Source organism: Balaenoptera ricei, chromosome 13 (assembly GCF_028023285.1).
Source record: "Balaenoptera ricei isolate mBalRic1 chromosome 13, mBalRic1.hap2, whole genome shotgun sequence".
NCBI classification, from domain to species: Eukaryota; Metazoa; Chordata; class Mammalia; order Artiodactyla; family Balaenopteridae; genus Balaenoptera; species Balaenoptera ricei.
Window position 1 is genome coordinate 15,626,523 of NC_082651.1, and position 20,013 is coordinate 15,646,535.

Consider the following 20,013-nt stretch of genomic DNA (forward strand, 5'->3'; position numbering starts at 1 on the left):
TGTTTTATGTATCGTAGTGTGTATGTGTCAATCCTAATCTCCCAATTTATCTCTCCCCCCTGGGGTAACTTTTAGGTTTAAAGCAATTCTGAACTTAACAGGAAAGTTGCAAGAGTAGTACAAAGAACTCCCATTCACCCTTTTCCCAGATTCCTCAGTTGATAACGCTGTATCACACTAGCTTTATAATTTTCTCTCTTTATATACTATTATTCTTTTCTGAACCCTTTGAGAGTTAGTTGCAAATCTCAAACTCCTTCTTTACCCCTAAATACTTCAGTGTGCATTTCCTAACAACAAGGACATTCTCTTATAGAACCGCATGACGATATTCAGAATTAGGGAATTAACACTGATGCAGTACAGACCTTAGCTACAGACCTTATTCAGACTTCACCAGTTATTCCAGTTGTGTCCATTATTTAAAAAGAAAGGAAAAGAGGGCTTCCCTGGTGGCGCAGTGGTTAAGAATCCGCTTCCAAGGCAGGGGACACGGGTTTGAGCCCTGGTCCGGGAAGATTCCACATGCCGCGGAGCAACTAAGCCCGTGCGCCACAACTACTGAGCCCACGTGCCACAGCTACTGAAGCCCGCGCACCTAGAGCCCGTGCTCCACAGCAAGAGAAGCCACCACAATGAGAAGCCCGCGCACCGCAACAGAGAGTAGCCCCCGCTCGCCACAACTAGAGAAAGCCTGTGCGCTGCAACGAAGACCAAAAAAACACAGCCAAAAATAAATAAATAAATAAATAAATAAATAAATAAATAAATAAATAAATAAATAATAAAATAGAAAGAAAGGAAGAGAAAAAGAAAATACCTCGTCCAGGATCATGCTGTGCATTTAGTTGTCATGTCTAATAATAGCTTTTAATAATCCAGGAGTTAGGTATCTGAGATCTGGAAGAGGAAGTGGGGAAGTGGCAGTGGAATAGAAAAGAAAGGTTTATACAGGTGTGATAATACAGGGAAAGAACCAAACAGACTTTTTTTGAGATTTCAAAACTGTGTACCTGTGTGAGTGGTACTGCTCTGGGAAGAATTCTTAACATTTTCCCCAGAGCATCCACCCTGGCAAAGCCTTCATTGATCTAACAGTTCTAAGTGCCCCAAATTCCTGCTTTAATTCAAGACCAGGTTGCACTTGGACCCAGTGCCCTCCTTGGGCCCAACCCTGTCTATATAACTATGGTTTGTGTCTGCCTTGCCCCGGTTTTTAGGTTTTCTTTTCTGATTACCTTTTTGAAATTCTGGCAAGAACCACTAATATCTAAGCACAATGGGAAGCTTTCAAGGAAACATGACTAGTGCCCAGAGTGTAATGTGTTTGGGTTGGCTTAAAGTGGCAGGACTAGATGGAATTGCTTGTCATTCAGAGATTGGGTACGGGAGTCTCTTGCAGACTGAAGACTGCGTTCATCAAGCACCTGGAAAGGGCAGAGCTGAGGGATGACAAGGCTGCTGGGAGGGGTGCCCTACCCCCCAACCACACCCTCGTTCCCAGTCCTAAAAAAATGTGGAAAACACGCTGCAGGAATTTGGCATGTGTTAAAGTGGTTAATGTCAGTTTATCTTTGTCCTTTTTACTCAAATAGGTTAAACAGTGCACCGGTTGAAGGATATTCAGAGCATGTTGGAAATAAAACTACTATAAGGATGACTTATCCAGAGGGTGCGCCACTGTCTGACCTTGAATATTATTCCAATGACTTGTTTGTTGCTGTTTTATTTAAGAGTGTTGACTTCAACTGGCTTCAGGCGATGGTCAAAAATGAAACCCTGGTAAGCACTAGAAATTCAGCTATCAGATATGCCTTCGTAAAAAGCGAAGGGGTCTCTGATTGGAATTAACAGGTTTTTATTTTTAAACTAACACACAGGCTTTCAAATAAACACTCCCTTTGTAGAAGCCCCTCAGAACTTCCCCTGGAAATTGCTTTCAGAACTTGACTGAGTCACATGTGGAAACTGGGATCATTACTTAGTGGAAATAACAAGCTTGGGACCAAAATGGCTATTATTGAGGTTGACCACCCACCTCATTCACCAGACTTGAATTTACATGGCTTCCGACTATTTTCAGAAATTAGATTTATACACATGAATATAAACCATTACTGCAGCTATTCAGAAGAATATATATAAATTCTCTGAAGAGTATTTTCAAAGAGATTCTCCAAAAATGCTTTGATTGGTGGTGGTCTTTTTTTTTTTTTCTTTTTTTAATGTTTATTTATTTATTTGGCTGCGCTGGGTGTTAGTTGTGGCAGGCGGGCTCCTTAGTTGCGGCATGCAAACTCTTAGTTGCAGCATGCCTGTGCGATCTAGTTCCCTGACCAGGGATTGAACCCGGGCCCCCTGCATGGGGAGCGCGGCGTCTTATGCAGTGCGCCACTGGGGAAGCCCCTGGTGGTGTTCTCGCTGGAGTCAATTCACAGCGTTCCAGAAGGGCAGATGTGGAGGAGCTGGCCCCAACTTGGTCATATTCCTTTTCTTTGTCTTTACAATAATCCATCACCTTACTTTTATAGTCCCCCAACCCTCCACATTATGTTGAAATAAATTCCAGAGGTCAGCTGTTAAGCAGTGTGTGTGCGTTTATATGCACTTGCACAAACCAGCTGACTGTAAAGTTAACAGGACATATCAGACTTTTCACAGAAGCTTCATGTGCTGGAGAATTTGTATCTCCAAAGCTCGATTCCGTACAGGTTATTGTGGTCCTCTGGATTTTCTCTTGGGTAGTTGTTCTAGTTGAAAGATGAAGCACATATGAAATGACTTACAGTCAGTTACCAAGAGACATCACAGGACTAGGAAGTGGAGTAAGTGGAGAAGGGGGTGCATGGTGGGGGCCTGAGCACAGGCGGGGCACCCAGAACACTTCATACCCTCGAATTGGATCTATTTGCTTGGTTTTCCCTGGGCAAAATGGTGGCTTTGAATCCTAAAAAGGCTGACTATCTCAGGTCATTACCTGAACAATTTCTTCCCCAAATCAATAAAGAGCTGCTTCTGCAGTTCCTTTCCTTGTCCAGTGCCACCTTCATAAATCAGATCCTTAGAGCTGCTTGTCTGAGTTGAGGTACTGGATTTGCATAGATCTGTGACTTTGCCACAGAATGCAGCACACAAACCCACAAGGGACCACACCCACGGTTCTGGCCTCATTAGCAGGGGATGCACTCTCCCCCCTCCACTGATAAGATAACTTTATTAAAGCCCCCTAATGATTGCTTGCTTTCTTTCCTTAGCCGTTTTGGGTGCGACTCTTCTTTTGGAAGCAGGTGGCGGAAAAAATCCCACTACAGCCAAAACAGTTCAGGATTTTGAATCCAGTTATTATCAAAGAGACTGCCTTTGACATCCTTCAATACTCAGAGCCTCAGTCAAGGTTCTGGGGCCGAGATAAGGTATTTTTGTCGCTACTGAAACTTAGCTGTTCTTCTCTGTGTTGGAAAGAAGGCACCTGTACAACTTTCAGTGAGGCTCAGCTCTATACCCAGAAGCATCTTCCAGCGATGAAACCTAGTCATGGATTAGATGTTCCATGTGTTTTTCCCTCTCTACATCTTCACCTTAGGGCTCCCCACTGTTTAATCCCCCCACTCCCGGTGGCTCATCTCATTAGTATAGTCAGCACGTTAGCACTTCGGTCACTGAGATATTATTTAAGGTATTCTTACTCCAGGACTCCGTATAATTAGCTGCAGGACACTGAAAGGAACTTCGGTGGTCAGAAAGTTCTTTACATTTTAACTCTACAGGCCACTTGGGTGAAAATTGACGTTTATCATCACCTTATAGGTGATGGTAAATAAGCAATCCTTTAGACCAGTGCTTTTCAGTTGATGCCTGGATCCCACCCCAGACGTTCTGATTTAATCTCTCTGTGTTGTGGTCTGTACATTGGGATTTTCAAAGTTCCCTGGGTGATTTTTATTTTTCAGCCTGCTTTGAGAACCTTGGTGCTATAGGCTGTTCACTGCAGTAGATTCTTTACCTGCAATTAGCCTGTGTTGCTGCTGGGGGGAAATGCCTTTATTACCTGTTTCTTCATGATCTGAATAGCTAAACCTGTGTCTTTAAATAAAACTTTTTTGAAAGCAGTGGAAATCGTTTAAGCAAAAACATTTATATATAAGGAAAAGCAAGGAATTTTGAAACGTGGGGACTGCTACCCACACTGGGGGCCTGAGATACCTCCTAGGAGATGGGGCTGGTCTGGGGTGCAATTTGCAAACACAGAGCTAGACTCAGGGGTCCTCATCCCATAGGCAGATGAGCAGGGTCTTCTATTTGCCCTTTGAATCAAATTCTAATTAAAAAGATGCTTTAACACAACTGTGTAAATTTTAAAGGAAGAATTCTGTGCTTGTTAAGGAAAACAAATACCTGAATAGTCTCCTTAAAAACAAAAACCTAGTTCTTCACTGCGATCAGTAAGAGCTAAATCCAACTCTGGCTCCAGCTTCAGGCTTGAACACCCAGCTCGGGTGAAATGGTTCACATAGTGGAAGCTGTTCCCTTTGCAGTCCGCCGTTTTCCTCCAGGGCTCTGGCCTCTCCATCCATGGGGAGCCCAGGAGGGCCATGTAGTTTCTGCCCATTGCAGGAACGTGTCCAGAACCCATGATGCGTTTTGCCTCTCATAGGAGAGCAGCCCTACCCCCGACCAGTGACTGTCGGGTCTCTGATTGGCTTTAGCTGGGCTCTCCCACACAGAGCACATGGGTTCCTCCGGAATGTGGGCTTATAACTTTTAACCTGTTGGCATCACTTTTAACAAAACAATTTTTTTAAAAAGACAACATACTTTGGCAAGATTCTTAAACTAAGTTATAAAGAGGTTTCACTATAAATGCACTTAGATTTCTGTATCTTTTAAACTGCCCTGTTTCTTTATTAGATTCCATAGTATTTTTTTAAACACAGGCAGATGCTCATTTGTTGGTTTGCAGGTCGATTTTATTTTAAAAGTAACCTTTAAAAAATGGACAGATTTAATTACGTGAAATACGAAATTGCCGAATGGCAAAGGGTATCAGAAACAAAGTTAGTGGGGGAAAATTTATCATAGAAATTACAGAGTAAGTATTCTCAAAGCATTAAGAGATCTTATTAAATCAAAAAGAAAAAGATGAGCCAATAAAGAAATGAGGAAAGGATATGAACAGACATTTCACAAAAGAAATTAATACAGCCCAGGAATCCATGATAAAATGTTCATCTTCACCAGTAATCAAGTACAAGCGAATTAGAGCCACAGTGACATTTTTTGCCTGTTTTCTTAGCAGAGATTTAAAAGCTTGATAATGTCCTTGTTTGGCAGGAATGTAGGCAGAATTATAAGTTGGCACTTTTTCCGGAGGGTGGTTTGGCAATACATATATCACTTTAAAATATGAAGAGTCTTTGATCCCGCAATTTGACTCTAAAAATTTTATTATAAGGAAATTAGAGAAAATCTGCAAGGCTGTTCTAGGATGTTCATCATAGCATTGATAGCAAAGGACTAAAAACAGCCTAAACATTCATCATTAGAGAATTGTTTGAACATTATGGTATAGTCGATGCAATATTGTGTGACTGTTGAGGATGAAGAAAAACTAATGGATATGAAAACACCTCCACAATGTATTAAGCAAGAAAATCGAGTTACAGAACATTTATTTAATCCCGTATTTGTTTAAAAACTAAAAATGTGTATATAGTTGCATAGGAAAAAGCTTGGAAAGAATCACCAAACTGTGAAGAATGCCCTTCTCTGGAGAGTGAGTCTATAGGAGTCTTTTACATTCTACTTTATAATTTATCATTTGAATTGAATATTTGCTTATTTTTTATCATTGTCAAAATGGTATTCTTCTTTTGGATAAAAACAGTAACTTGAAAGATGGCTTCTGATCTAAAATTGCATTGTCAGAAACCCCCTCATGCATCTGCCCTCCCAGCAGACAGAGAAGCCTGTTGGACAGTGAGGGCTGCCCTTGGGGGATGTGTTCTGGAGATAACATGCTCTGGGGAGTTTTTGATAGTTTCTGAGTTTCTCTCCATGCATTACCCCTATATACTCCTCCACAAACACTGATGGGTACTCCTAAGGTGCTGTGTGCCGAGCTGGCCGCAGGTGGAGAAGACAGGACACATTGCCTTAGAGTCCTAAGCCCAAACAGGAGGCTGGCTTCTTTAGGGTCAATTTCCCTTGGTTTTTATTTCCAAACATGTAAAATGACTGTAGAGTTCCTTTTTAATAAGGGAGGCTGGCTTTGAGAGGTAGACATGACACACTGAGGAGCAGGAAGCAGTTTTTATCGAATGGTGGGTTCCCTGGAAGTTCCCTAATCCCACCTTAATCTCTGAACTCTGAAAGGTTCACTGTTGTTCCAGTTTACAGAAAAGGAGAGTTGTTTATGGAAGTCACAGACTCGGCTGAGATGAACCAAGGAGGTATATTTGCACATGAAAGACGATACAAAAGAATATCAAGTAGTAGATGGGCAGCAGCCTCCAAGGAGGGCTTAGGCATTGCAGGGCTTTCTGTCTTCCTGTCTGCCGCCCTGTGTGCTGTCTTTACCCAAGTCTGTGAGGGAGATCCAGAGGACCAATTCCAGATTTACAAGTGGCAAGATGTTGGACGTGAAGAGGGAGTGGTGATACAGCCAGAATCCAAAATTTTGGACATTTGGCATTCTAGGCCAAAGTCAGCAAGGGTACATTTTGGAAAAAACAAATGTGAAAGCCCGTAATGTGAGCCGAAAAATGTACTTGCCTGAACAGAAAGTGAGCAGAAACTGAAAGCAGCAGGACATGTGAAAATGGCCTGGGGGTGTTATTTGCCAGAAAGGCAAGTAGGGGTGAAGTAAGACTGTCTTCACAAGTAAGGGGTGAAGACAGTCCTCACCAGCGGGAGCTGAGTCCGCTCTGTTCTCAGGCAGAGGCTGTACAGGAGCCAGCCAGGACGGGACGGGTTCCCAAACCATGTCCGGAGAAGGGCTGTGGCCACTTGTCCCAGAGCAGCCCTTGTAGACATTTGTCACGTGAGAGAGGAAGTGGGTTAGCCTTGCTATTACGGTCATCCTGTGCAGGACCGGTGGGTGGAAGTTTTAGAAAGAACACCTTTCAGCTTGGTGCAACAGGACCTGCCAGGCTGCCTCTTGCTGGTGTGTTAAAAGAATTCACATCACAGACCATGATTTAGAGTCTAGATTCCTGACTTGGATGGCAAGTCAGACTTTAGAATTGGGTGATATTTGAAATTGGGTGACGTATAAAATTGCAGCCCCCAGTGCCACTTTCATCACTTTGCATGGCATGTAGTGTACCTGTAAAGCAGTGACTTGTGCTAAGACCTTTTTTTTTTTTGGCTTTTCTCCTTTCCAGAACGTCCCCACGATTGGTGTCATTGCCGTTGTCTTAGCCACGCACCTGTGCGATGAAGTCAGTTTGGCGGGCTTTGGCTATGACCTCAGCCAACCCAGAACACCTTTGCACTACTTTGACAATCTCTGTATGGCTGCCATGAACTTTCAGACCATGCACAATGTGACCACAGAGACCGGGTTCCTCCTGAAGCTGGTCAGAGAGGGCGTGGTGAGGGATCTCAGCGGAGGCATCCATTGTGAATTCTGAACCCAGAAAACCTCACTTGAAAATGCAGTTCTGACCCGGAGGGCTGTTTTTCACAGCCTTCTTGACGCGTCCTGCAAGAACTTTGAAGTGCAGCTGGTGTTTTTTCACTTTTAATTTAAAAAACAAAAACAATACAAAAAGTTCCGCTCTTCCCACTTTTTTCCCCTATTTATTTGAAGCCAGTGTTTTTGCACAAAATTTTGTAAGTTAATTTTGAGAATGGGAAAGACTTTCCAAAGAGAATTGTATGTAATGATGTTTTATTGTATTTTAAGAAAGTTATTTAATTTGTAAAAACTCTGTTCATGTCTACTGCACATAGAATCCCAGGTCATTAAGTGGAAGAAGGGAGGCGACTCCTTTGATGACAGCCCTGAATGCCTGATTCTGGTCCTCTGTTAGTCTGTTTGGTGGGACAGATGTCGGAAGCACTTCCAGGGTGACGTGCTGGGTAGCTAAACCACTGGGACTGGTTGGGCCATGCTGCTGCAGGAGGCCTGGGCCGGTCGGAGAAGTTCACCGTCCCTCTCCATTGATCTGCCTTCTGCAGGAAGACCTGTAGGCATCAAGCAGGGTGGCTGTCCTGCAGGTCCCAGGTCAAGGAGGGACACAGAGACATTTTCTGTGTCCTCCGAGTACCGCAAAGCTGCCCCAGGCGGTAGAAGCCACGGTCTTCCCCGCAATTAGGACAACTCTTGGATTTCTTGAGAGTTTTTAACTGCCCTTCCAAACACTTAAACGTTAATCCAGATTATTCCACTGTCTGTCTGAGGTGGCTTATAAAAATGAGGACAAAACCTGTGTTCTCCAGAGCCGTAGAGGAATAAACTCTTTCCAGGAATAGTCATGTTTTCTGAAACACTGAAATGAAGTCCTCCCAGTGTTATAAATTGCCTATTTAAGAAAAAACGTTTTTTTTGAATGCCTCCTTGGCAGTGTGTACCAGGCAGTGTGCTGGTCAAAAAAAAAAAAAAAAAAAAGAATAAAAGCTTTTGAGGAACTCTTACAGTCTAGTTAATTTGAGTGTTTTTTTTTTCCCCCCCCAGAAAATAAGTTTATAAGTCTAGCTAAAATGTCCTTCTTGGACGCCACTGCTCGGCAGGGCCTCGTTGCAGATGCCTGTGAGGCGGGCTGGAGGATGAAGGGGTCTCCTCCGCTGGCCACTGCTGCCGCCCCTCCCCCAATTCTATTTCTCCCACAGCCCCGGTGCAGCTCTGACTCCCAGGCCAGGCCGACGGCTCCCACATCTGCCAGCTCCTCGGCATATGCGGGGCAAGGAGGCAGGTCATAGCTCTGAATGAGTCCCTTGGATCTCCAGGGTTCTGGGGTCAAGCTCAGAGCAACCTGCGTAGCAAAATAGGATTTCTCTGGTTTTATGTCTTTTCTTAAGATTTTCTATGGATGTTGCTTTCTACTCTGTAAGACACCGTTTAGGAAGAAATGCTTTAAAATTCCTACCTGTTAAATGGTGAGACTTAGCTCTGAATATTGAGACTCAGGAAAATGGTCCACAGCTGTCCTGTGTTTCAGGTGGGACCAGGCCTGCACCACACACCTCCACCCCCTCATCCCTCAGGGGCTACTTAGAGAAGCCCAGATGCTTATTAAAGAAGACAAGAAGCAGCCAGGGTCTAACACTTGGAAAGCTTTCCCAGTGCAACCCCTCACGGGTGCACCTGGTCTCGTTTCCCCTGCCTTGCACAGCTGCTGGGAAGTAGCCAGTCCAGCACTTTCTCAGCTTTCAACAAATACCAGACATGGCCTCATCCCTCCCCTCCTCCTCCTCTGTGTGTCTTTTTTTTTTTTTTTCATTTTTACGTTGCTTTGCCCATGCCTCTCAACGTTTAATTACTGGCAGGCAGTAAGTGCCCTAAGTGAATAAAAAGGCGTATCTTTTTCAAAGACCTTTCATGGTGTCCACCAGTCAGAGTTGACCAGAGACCATCTTTGAGAACTTTAAGCACTTCGGCAGTTTTCATTAGAAGTTACTTCTTTGCTTCAGGGCTGTGTCTCCACCTGCTTTTCTGGGAACAGACCTCCAGGTGCCCCAGGGTGTCACAAGGTCGGTCTCCAGTAACTGAGTTTCCTCCATCACGCTTCCAACTTTGTGCAGCCTTGTAGGCACACATGCTCTTACGTGGATGGAATCATTGGTTTTGAGGCAACTTAGGATGACGTCCACGTGTTCTGTACTTTAACATACTTCTCACTAGAACTTTGAGCCACAGAAAATTTCAGTGAGTTTTAGTTTTTTGTTTTTTTCCTACAGAGAGCTTATTCTCTCCAGAAACCTAGGCTGGCCGTAGAAGAATGTTTTGGGGACCAGGATGAGTATCTCCTGATGACGTGTGTCGTGTTTCTAGGCAAAGCTAAATTGGGATCTTCTGAACAACTTCATTTTTCTAGGTGTTACCTTGCCTTCTTCACTGATACTTTTGTGTCACGGTGGTGTTGTTTTTTTAAAATTTTCCAACAATGTACTAATAAGGCATTGGCCATGTCTATTCTCACAAATTTGGGGGCGGGGGCGGGTCTCATCATCTGTGGACCCATTAGTTAAAATGAGTTGTCAAGCCCACTGTTTGGACTGTTCCTGTTGAGCTATGACCTCTTGACCGGCAACGGTCAGTCTGGTTTGTGTGCAGACATGGGCTGATTGTAAAAGAAAACAAGCAGTAGTCACACCCTAGTCTCCCCAGGGTATTAAAGATTTCTGAAACCAAGGACCTCTTTATTTTAACTACATTCTAACTCCAGTGCTTTGGGACTTGATATCAAAGGGATTGTTACATGTGCCTTATTTCTGTCTTAGGAGAAACTTTTAGACCAGCATCATAGGAAGATTTTGAAATGGGATCTATTCTCCTTGGCAGGTTTACGGCATCCAAGTGTGGGTTATTTTTTCTTCCTTTCTTTGGTGCACTTCAGTCAAGTCCATTGAGAAAGAAGGAAAGGACTAGTTCTGTGATTTAGCAGAATTCCCCTTAGAATGAAGTGAGCTTTTAGAACGCGTGTGTAGCAAGCAGGAACTGTGCGACGCTGGGCCTGCCCTTCCCTGGAGGACCAGGCACCCTGGCCCAAACTTCTGTCTTTTTCTCTCCTTTCTTACATCCCAATGCCATTTTAGCCTGTTTTTGTGTTCACAGAACAAGGTGTTTATCTGTATTTACCTACAACCGACACAACATAAAACTGAAGTAAATTGAGGAGAACCATTCATTCATACGCACATTCAAATTTTGACAAGAAAGTAGTGTTCCGCAAAAGGAAACCGCAGTCTTTGTAGCTGGACTTTCATTATCCAAATGATTCGATTTGGCTAGTTCCCAGTATTAAATTCCAACCCATTCCACAGACAGGAAAAGTAGCCACTCAGCGGGGCTGTGGTGAAATGAGAATAAATTACATGCTGTGAAATTTAGTTATGACTTTTTTAAAAGCAGATTTTTCCAATGAGCTGTGTCAATAAGACATGCCGGAAGAATGACAGGTTTATAAGTTTCCTTCTGTCTGGCAGAAGTGAGATGTCAAGTTTTGCTCTGGTGTCAGGCAGCCATCCAAGACTGGACAGGTGTAGCCATTACAGCCTTTGTGTAGCTGGAAATATTAAGAAAGTGAACTTTCAGAAAATGTACAATAAGAAACTGACTATTCAGTAGACATGTCATAACAGCAATAACTGTTTGTACGCTAAAAACTTGTAACTTCTAAAGGAGCAATGTATTTCCACCCTGTTCTCTGTTACCTGGCTTATATTTTTTTGATTTATCGAAGAAAATCAGTTTCAAGAAAAAAACGACGTTAAAGACAATGATGGAATTCCCTGGCGGTCCAGTGGTTGGGACTCCGCGCTTTCACTCCTGAGGGCGCAGGTTCAATCCCTGGTGGGGGAACTAAGATTCCACAAGTCACACAGTGTGGCCAACAGATAAATAAATAAATAAATAATAAAATAAATGGTGGACAAAATACCTTCTGACTATGAGGTTTTGTTCTAGAGCTGCTTCCTCTTCCAGTGTGATATTTAGTATGAAGAGGAAGACTCAAAAAAAACATACGTACACACACACACACTCCAAACAGGTAAAACTATAGATTCCAGTGTAAACCAAAAGTCTTGTCCTAAAATTAAAAGTTGAGTGGAATGTCCCAGCAGCGGCCTTTCCCTCTCTGTGTCACCTGTGGCTCATCTATGTCATTTTTCTCTAAATTGACCTAAATTTAAGAACATGGTGTGCACTGTGATCCTGGAGAAGTCAGAGGGACAGACCCTCTGTTCTCTTACTAATCTCTCCTATTCTCCCAACATCACCACCACTCATGATCCAGAAGCAGGACCAGGAATCAGGAAACATCTGGTCGACCTCTTGCTTCACAGCTGAGCATTTAGGGTTCATGCATGCCAGCCTGGCACCCTTCATCTGGAAGGGGTGGGCAGTCTCAGTTCCAATTATACTGTCCAATTAGCTGGTCAAATATCCTATTTTGACTTTAAACAGTATAATCACCATACTCGTTGCTTTATAGACTTATTCCTAGTGACCTATTTTGTGTTTTTTAAAGTATTTATGCCAAGACAGTTGGAGTAACTTTCAGAAGGGGTTCTCCTGACCACTTACATCTCAGCCTGAAGCTACTTCAAAGTCACTCCAGAGTTTTCCCCAAACCTTTCTCTATAAAGAGCCAGTCCTGATTTTCTTCCCCTCTCCCTTTTCTCTGCCCACCCCACCCCCTGTTCACATCCTGTACTAAACATTGATTTAGCTTCTCCCCAACTAGAAAGAATCCTTCCTCTTTAGGAAGTTTGCAAAATTAGGCTGACAACTGAGGAGATTCTGGCCTGGAGCTAGGAGCCAGATTTAAAAACCACAGCCTTGTGTCAAAACTTCCTGCAGAAACAAAGGACTATCTAATTTCTATTGTCCAATTTTGAATACTCCTGAAAAAAGATAACAGGATTTTAAATATCATTTAACATTGAGATATGAAATAGAAAGAAGAAAAGCTTATTCAGATCATTTTTCATTTCTTCAGGCTTTTTGAAGTCTCTGTGTATGACCTCCTTTGCATAACAAACGGTTTCAGTAGCCCTGCAGCTGGCCTATGCACTGGGGAAATCCAAAAGCTCTATTAACACCCACTGCTACAGCTTTGTTGTAAGAGAAAGGAGAGGGAAATATTTTGACATGTTGGTCCTATTGTCCAACAGCCCAAAGTTGGTAATGTGCACAGCGACAGCATGGCGGGGCGCTGGTCCACCATCAGCTTTGTGGGTGCCTCCATGTTATTGTCATTTTCTGGCTCAAGGGTCTGTTGGCCTCAACTCTGGGAGAGGTCTGACCAGGTGAGAACAAAGGCCATGCTGATTCCTACCTGCTCCAGATGCAGCCCCACTTTCTCCAAAACTTGGAACTGAAACCCTGATTGTTCTATTTTTAAAAACACGAAACTATACCAGCTCCTAGAATACAAAAGTGAGACCAACAGTGGGGGCCCCTTCTGCTGGCTCGATTCTGTGGCTCTGGCTAACCATTCTGTATGGAACACCATTTGTTCAAACGCTGAGAACAGCTGATGGTCTGCCCACGGTTCCAGACAGATGCTCTTGGCTATACGTTAGTACTCAGTGGGCCTGCCCCAAAGATCCTGCCCTGTGACACCTGGTGCTAGCTCCTCTCCTGCTCTGCCAGCATGGTCACCCTTAGTGCGATAGCCTTCCTAGAGCCACGGCTGGACCCTGATGGACAGGCTGCAGACAAAATGGAACCTGTCCTACTGCCCTGGAGTTCAGTCTAGAGGGGAAAAAACATTAAAGACATGAACATGACAACGCAGGCATTAGAGCACAGGGGAGGGCACTGTGGAGCATGGGGAGGGTGACAGGGAAGTCAGCCTGAGACCAAGGGGTTAGTTAGAGGAGAGAGGAGGAGTGGGGAAGCAGAGTGAAGAGATTGGTGGAGGTGACACAGCAAGACCAGCTTTATCAGAGCAAACCCAAAAGGCAAGTATACATAGGCTCAGGGTGAAGCTTCTAGAGGCATGAAGCCCTGCAGGCCAGGCTAAGGTGAATGTCAGGGTAAAAAGCAATCTGGAGCCACTATAGGGTGTTACTGGGAGAGCAACTTGATTCAGTTTATACTGAAACACATCTCTGTGGCTGCAGGTGGAAGGAGAATGGGGATGGGGTGGATGGGGAACGGGAAACAGAAAGGATGGGAAAAGCAAAGAAGGTGATTTCACTGTCGGCAAGACTAAAAAGTGGGTGGCGCTGGAGGGCTGGGCCTGGTGGGCAAGGTGGCCCTACCGCGGCTATGACACCCCTGTATGCTTTGGGGAGGACCACAGTCCCTCTCTGGGCTTCTCATCTGTTAAACAGGAAATGGGGGGGGGGGCAGCACACATTAATTTCTCTTTAAAAAGAAGAAAACCCCGACACGAAAAGGAGTGGCTGTTAGAATGGGCCACAGCGCCGCCTAGTGTCTTGCAGTGCGTGCGCGGCTCTCAGAGCCCTGGGCTTCCAAGCAGCCCCCAGGGCGGCCGGTGGGACCCACTCCTCTGCATGTCAGGCCTCCTCTTCGGCTGGGCTAATTCCCTCCTTCCTGCACCATCTCTGACCACTTCTCTTTGGGTTCCCCTTCCTCCTCCCAAGCCGCTGGGCTATTTCCCTCCTTCCTGCACCATCTCTGACCACTTCTCTTTGGGTTCCCCTTCCTCCTCCCAAGCCTCTGGCCTTGATCCTCTTTTCCCCTTCCCGTTGTAATTTCTCCCTGGAGGGTCATCCACGCGCATGGGTCACACTTTGATACAGCCTCTCTTTACTCCCACACCCAGGTCTGCAGTGGGGCCTCGCCGTCAAGTCTCCAGAGCCACAGCCCAGCATGTCCTCCTCCTTCAGGACACTGCCTCCTCCCCAGCTAGCCTGGACCTCAGACTCCAAATGCCAAGAATTCCAGGGCTCTTCCACTGAACGACTGAGTTTCTGATACGCAGCATCTCACAGGTACCATGACCCAGAGTCCTCCAGTTTCAGGTGGAAGGTCAGGTGGATTCTGCCTTTGCAACGCCTCTTACATCCAAGTTTGTCCTTTGTTAAGTGGACGGTTTGGGAGAGTGAGGTTCTGGGAGGCAGTAGAGCTCCTATAGACCCTGCAGAGCCCAGCTTGGCCTTGACACTTCCTTGATCTGCTGGTTGCTGCCCACCACAACTCCTGACTCCTAGACCCGCCATCAGGAAGAAACACTACTTGTATTTTTTCTTTATGGTACAAATAATACACATCCACTGGAGATACTGATACATTTAAACATACATGCTGGGACTTCCCTGGTGGTCCAGTGGTTAATTGGCCATTGTTCTAGAAAATGTCATGCTTGGCCTAGTTTGCATAGAGCATTGTTCAAGTCACTTATTTCCTTGTTGGCCTTCTGCCCAGTTGTTCTATCCAATGTATACAAAACAAGCCTTAATAAACTTAAAAGGATTGAAATGATGCAAAGAATGTTATCCAATCACAATGCAGTAAAATTAGAAGTTAGTCAAAGAAATAAATTAGGGAAATTCACAAGGATGTGGAAATTAAATGACACACAACTGAGTAGCCAAAGAGTCAAAGAAAAAATTTATGAGAAATTAGAAAATACTTTGAAATTAATGAAAATAAAAAACACAATGTACCAGAAATTGTGGGATGCAGTTAAGCAGTCCTTAGAAAGAAATTTATAGCTGTAAATGCCTACATTAAAAAAGAAATCTCAGGACTTCCCTGGGGGTCCAATGGTTAGGACTCCGCATTTCCACTGCAGGGGGCGTGGGTTCAATCCCTGGTCGGGGAACTAGGATACCGCATGCCATGTGGTGCGGCCAAAATAAATAAATAAATAAAGCTTAAAAAAAAAAAGATATCAAGTCAACAATCTAACCTTCCACCTTGAGACACTGGAAAAAAGAAGAGTCAACTAAACCCAAAGCAAGAAGGAGGAGAGAAATTACAAGGATTAGCATAGAAATTAATGAAATGGAGACTAGAAAAATTATAGGATCAACAAAACAAAACCTGGTTCTTTGAAAAGATCAACAAAATTGACAAACCTTTGGCTATATTGATCAAGAAAAATGACAATACTTAAATTACTAAATTAAAAAATGAACAAGGGTACATTACTACTGACCTTCCTTATAGAAAAAAGTCATAAGTGGCTACTATGAGCAACTGAATTCCAACAAATTACATAATAGATAAAGAGGAAAAACTCCTAGAAAGACATAAACTACTGAAACTAATTCAAGAAAAAAAAATCTGAATAGACCTATAACAAGTAAAGAGATCAATTTAATAATTAATCAATAAACTTCCCACAAAGGATAGCCCAGGCCTAGATGGCTTCATTGGTGAATTCTACCAAACACTTAAAGAGTCAATACCAATTTTTCACAAACGCTTCCAAAACACAGAAGAGAACACTTCTCAACTCATTCTGTGAGGCCAGTATTACCCTGATATCAAAACCAGAAAAGACATCACAAGAAAAGAAAACTAGAGAGCAATATCTCTTATGAGTATAGATGCAAAAATCCTCAACAAAATGCTATCAAATCTAATCCAGCACTCTATTAATAGAATTATACACCATGACCAGGGGTTTATCCCAGGAAAGCAAGGTTGGTTTAACTTGGAAAAAACACTTTTTGTAATACACTATATCAATAGAATAAAAAACAAAATTCACGTGATCATCTCACTAGATGGGGGCGGGGAATCATTTGACAAAATCCAATACCATTTCATGGTAAAAAAACACTCAACAAATTAAGAATAGAAGGGAAATTTCTTAACTGGATAAAGGACATCTACAAAAGGCCCACAGCTAATGGGTTTTCACTTAATGGTGAAAGACTAAATGCTTTCCCCCAAACTGGAGATTCTAGACAGGGCAACTAGGCAAGAAAATGAAATATCAGTCACCCAGATTGGAAAGGAACAATTACAACAGTCTCTGTTTTCAGATAACATAATCTTGTCCATAGAAAATCCTAAGGAATCCACTGAAAATGATTAAAGTAATAAATGAGTTCAGCAAGTTTGCAGAATACAAGATCGACATATAAAAATCAATCATATTTCTGTATAATAGCTTTGAGCACACCAAAAATGAAATTACAAAAACAATTCTATTTACAATAGTATAAAAAAGAATAAAATACTTATGAATATAAAAGTATACTTTTAACAAAAGAAGTGCAAAACTGATAGTCTGAAAACTACCAAACACTGTTGAAAAATTAAAGAAGACCTAAATAAGGGGAAAGACATCCCATGTTCATAGATCGAAAAACTTAAAAGCACTAAGATGACAACACTCCTCCCATACTGATCTGCAGATTCAGTGCAATCTCTATCAGAATCCCAAATGCCTGATTTGCAGTAATGGATAAGATGACCCTAAAATTCATATGGACATGCAAGAAAACACAAGTAGCCAAAGTAATCTAGAAAAAGAAAAAAAATGTTGGAAGATTCACACTTCCGAATTTCAAAACTTACACTAAAGTGGCATTAATCAAAACAGTGTGGTACTGGCATAAGGATAATTATATAGACCAATGGTACAGAATTGAAAGTCTAGAAATAAACTCATACATTGACAGCCAATTGACTTTTTTTCTTTTTTTTTTAATCCATTCTTTTTCAGATTCTTTTCCCATATAGGTTATTACAGAATACTGAGTAAAGTTCCCTGTGCTATACAGATTTTCAACAAGGGTTCCAAGTCCTTTCAATGGAGAAAGAGCAGTCTCCCCAATAAATGCTGTTGGGACAACTAGATTTCCACAAGCAAAAGAATGAAGTTGGATCCCTATCTCACACCACATACAAAAAACTAATTCTAAATGGATCAATGGCCTAAATATAAGAGCTAAAACTGTAAAAAAACAAAAACAAAAACAAACAAACAAACAAAAAACTTAGCAGGAAACATAAGGGTAAATTTTTATGACCTTGGATTTGGCATTGACTTTTTAGATATGACAACAAAGCCATGAACAACAAAAGAAAGGAAGGTGAGGGCATTGGGGTACTTATAGGATTAGCAGGGTGGCCTTAGGCATGGGGAAAGGTGATTGGAGGTAGGGGGAAAAGATGAGGTAATTGGTGTTTGGGAAGGTGCATCTGGGTTACATGCTTCTGCATATTCATGTGTTTAGCATGATCTGAGGGTGGAGTTTTCTGGCCCTCTGATGTCAAAAGGCTGTTGGTTGGACATCTGCACAGGCCAGGTCTAGGGTTCATGGTCCCAGTCGTCCCCCAGCCGGCTTGCACTGAATAGGAGCTGACTCCAAGTTCCTGTAGAACAGCTGGGCTGTGTGAAGCTGGGAAGGTATGTAATTAAAGAGAGGGGGAAAAAATGAAAGAAAAAAACTAAAGTGAACTTAATCAACGAAGGCAGTTTACAAGCAAAGGACTTTTAACAAGTTGTTCCTTTATCTGTTGTTATGTAAGACAAGTTCAAGAATTTCTGTTATCAGCTTCTGTTAATTCTATGGGGCACGGTTTCATAAACAATGGAAATTTATTTTCTCACAGTTCTGGAAACTGGAACTGCAAGTTAGAGGGAGTTGCCAGTAGGTGTCTGGTGCGGGCTTTCCCCTGGGCCTGCAGATGGCTGCCTTCTCGCTCTGTGCTCACATGATGTCTCTCCTTATAAGGACACTAATTGTGTTGGATCAGGGCCCCACCGTTATGATCTCATTGTAACCTTAACTACTACCTCAGAGGCCCCATCTCCAAATACAGCCACGCTGGGAGTTAGGGCATCAACATATGAATTTGGGGAAGACACAAACACTTGGTGAGTGTTCTGTGTGAGCTTGAGTAGAATGTGTATTCTGCTCTTGTTGGGTAAGTAGTCTATAAGTGTCAATTAGATCCAGACAACTGATGGTGCTCTTTAGCTCAACTATGTAATTACTGATCTTCTGTCTCCTTGATCTGTCAGTTTGTTCAGCTTTTCTCCTGTTGTAAGGATGGGAGCAACGACTTCCAAGATTTCAGAGCTAAAACTGGGGTCCCCCTGATTTGCTGTTTTGAGTTACAAATAAGAGGTGAGGAAGTAGAGACAGCCCCCTCCTGGGGTGCCCTTGGGAATGTATGTAGATGAAATGTCTTCATCCATTCATGTTGGAAAGGAAAAAGGTTGCCTTTGGAGTGTGGAAAATAAAGATGGGATGGAGATAGGGACAGAGGAGAAGGAAGAGGTTTCAGAAGGGATCCTGAGGCTGTGGCCCCAGTACCAGGGACAGAAGGCTGCCTGATGTTCCCACAGGGCATCCAGAAAGAGGGTTTACAAACTCAGAGAGACCCTGGAGCATAAGCATGAGAGGGCTTTGAGGACCTTATGTTTGATGCGCAGGTTGGATGCCAACGAGTCAGAATTTCCAGAGCATTTCACTGCTTTATAGGGTCAAGCAGACAGAATCTCCAGTATTGAAGCTGTCTACCAGCCACAGAATCTCCGCCAGGCACTGTGCCAGGCACTTTGCAAACATTATCCCTAATTCTTACAGTAAACCTATAAAGGCGATGATACCCTACTTCACAGATGGGAAAACTAAGACCCCAGGGGAAAAAATGACTTACCCAAGCCACACTGCTGATGAGTCTCGAAGCCAGGATTCATTTTACAGATGAGGCAACAGAGGTCCAAAGATGTGACATCACTTGCACAAGATCACACAGATGGTAGAGCTGTGGAATTTGAATCAATTCTATCCCTTCATGGCACACAACCATGTACAGATGCTCCACTGCCTAACCGGAGGTTAGTGCCCTGTCTCACCCACCCCAGGGCTCAGGAAGGCCCTGGTAAGGATCTTGGCTCTGCAGAAATCAGGGAACCTCAGGAAGGGCTCTCCCAGCCACAGGCCTTGATCATGCAGCAGTGGGACAAATGGTGTGGAGACATCCTGTTACTCTAAAAAGACCCAGGTGTCCCAAGCCAAAAGGTTGCTAAATTCAGGCTGGCATTTGCTGCCAGAACTCCAGTGCAATAGTCAGGCAGTCTAAGAATCCCGCACTTTAATGATAAATTTAAAAAAACTTTTTAAAATTGAAGTATAGTTGATTTATAATGTTGTGTTAGTGTCAGGTATACAGCAAAGTGATTCAGTTATATATATATATATATATATATATATTCTTTTTCAGATTCTTTTCCCTTATAGGTTATTACAAAATATTGAGTATAGTTCCCTGTGCTATACAGTAGGTCCTTGCTGTTTATCTATTTTATATATAGTAGTGTGTATATGTTAATCCCAAACTCCTAATTTATCACTCCCCCCACACTTTCCCCTTTGGTAACCAACTATAAGCTTGTTTTCTAT

At 43.1% G+C, this 20,013-nt stretch overlaps 1 protein-coding gene across 2 annotated transcripts in view; it reads left to right on the plus strand.

The window, feature by feature from the left end:
* Positions 1 to 11,585, plus strand: part of ST3GAL5 (ST3 beta-galactoside alpha-2,3-sialyltransferase 5) — a 51,367-nt gene extending 39,782 nt beyond the window's left edge. For both annotated transcript variants that reach the window (XM_059942836.1, XM_059942837.1), the window contains exons 5-7: positions 1,596 to 1,782; positions 3,255 to 3,413; positions 7,383 to 11,585. In XM_059942836.1, coding sequence (XP_059798819.1) covers positions 1,596 to 1,782; positions 3,255 to 3,413; positions 7,383 to 7,631 — 595 coding nt within the window. In that variant the 3' untranslated portion in view covers positions 7,632 to 11,585. The remainder of the gene's footprint in view (positions 1 to 1,595; positions 1,783 to 3,254; positions 3,414 to 7,382) is intronic.
* Positions 11,586 to 20,013: the final 8,428 nt, after the last annotated feature.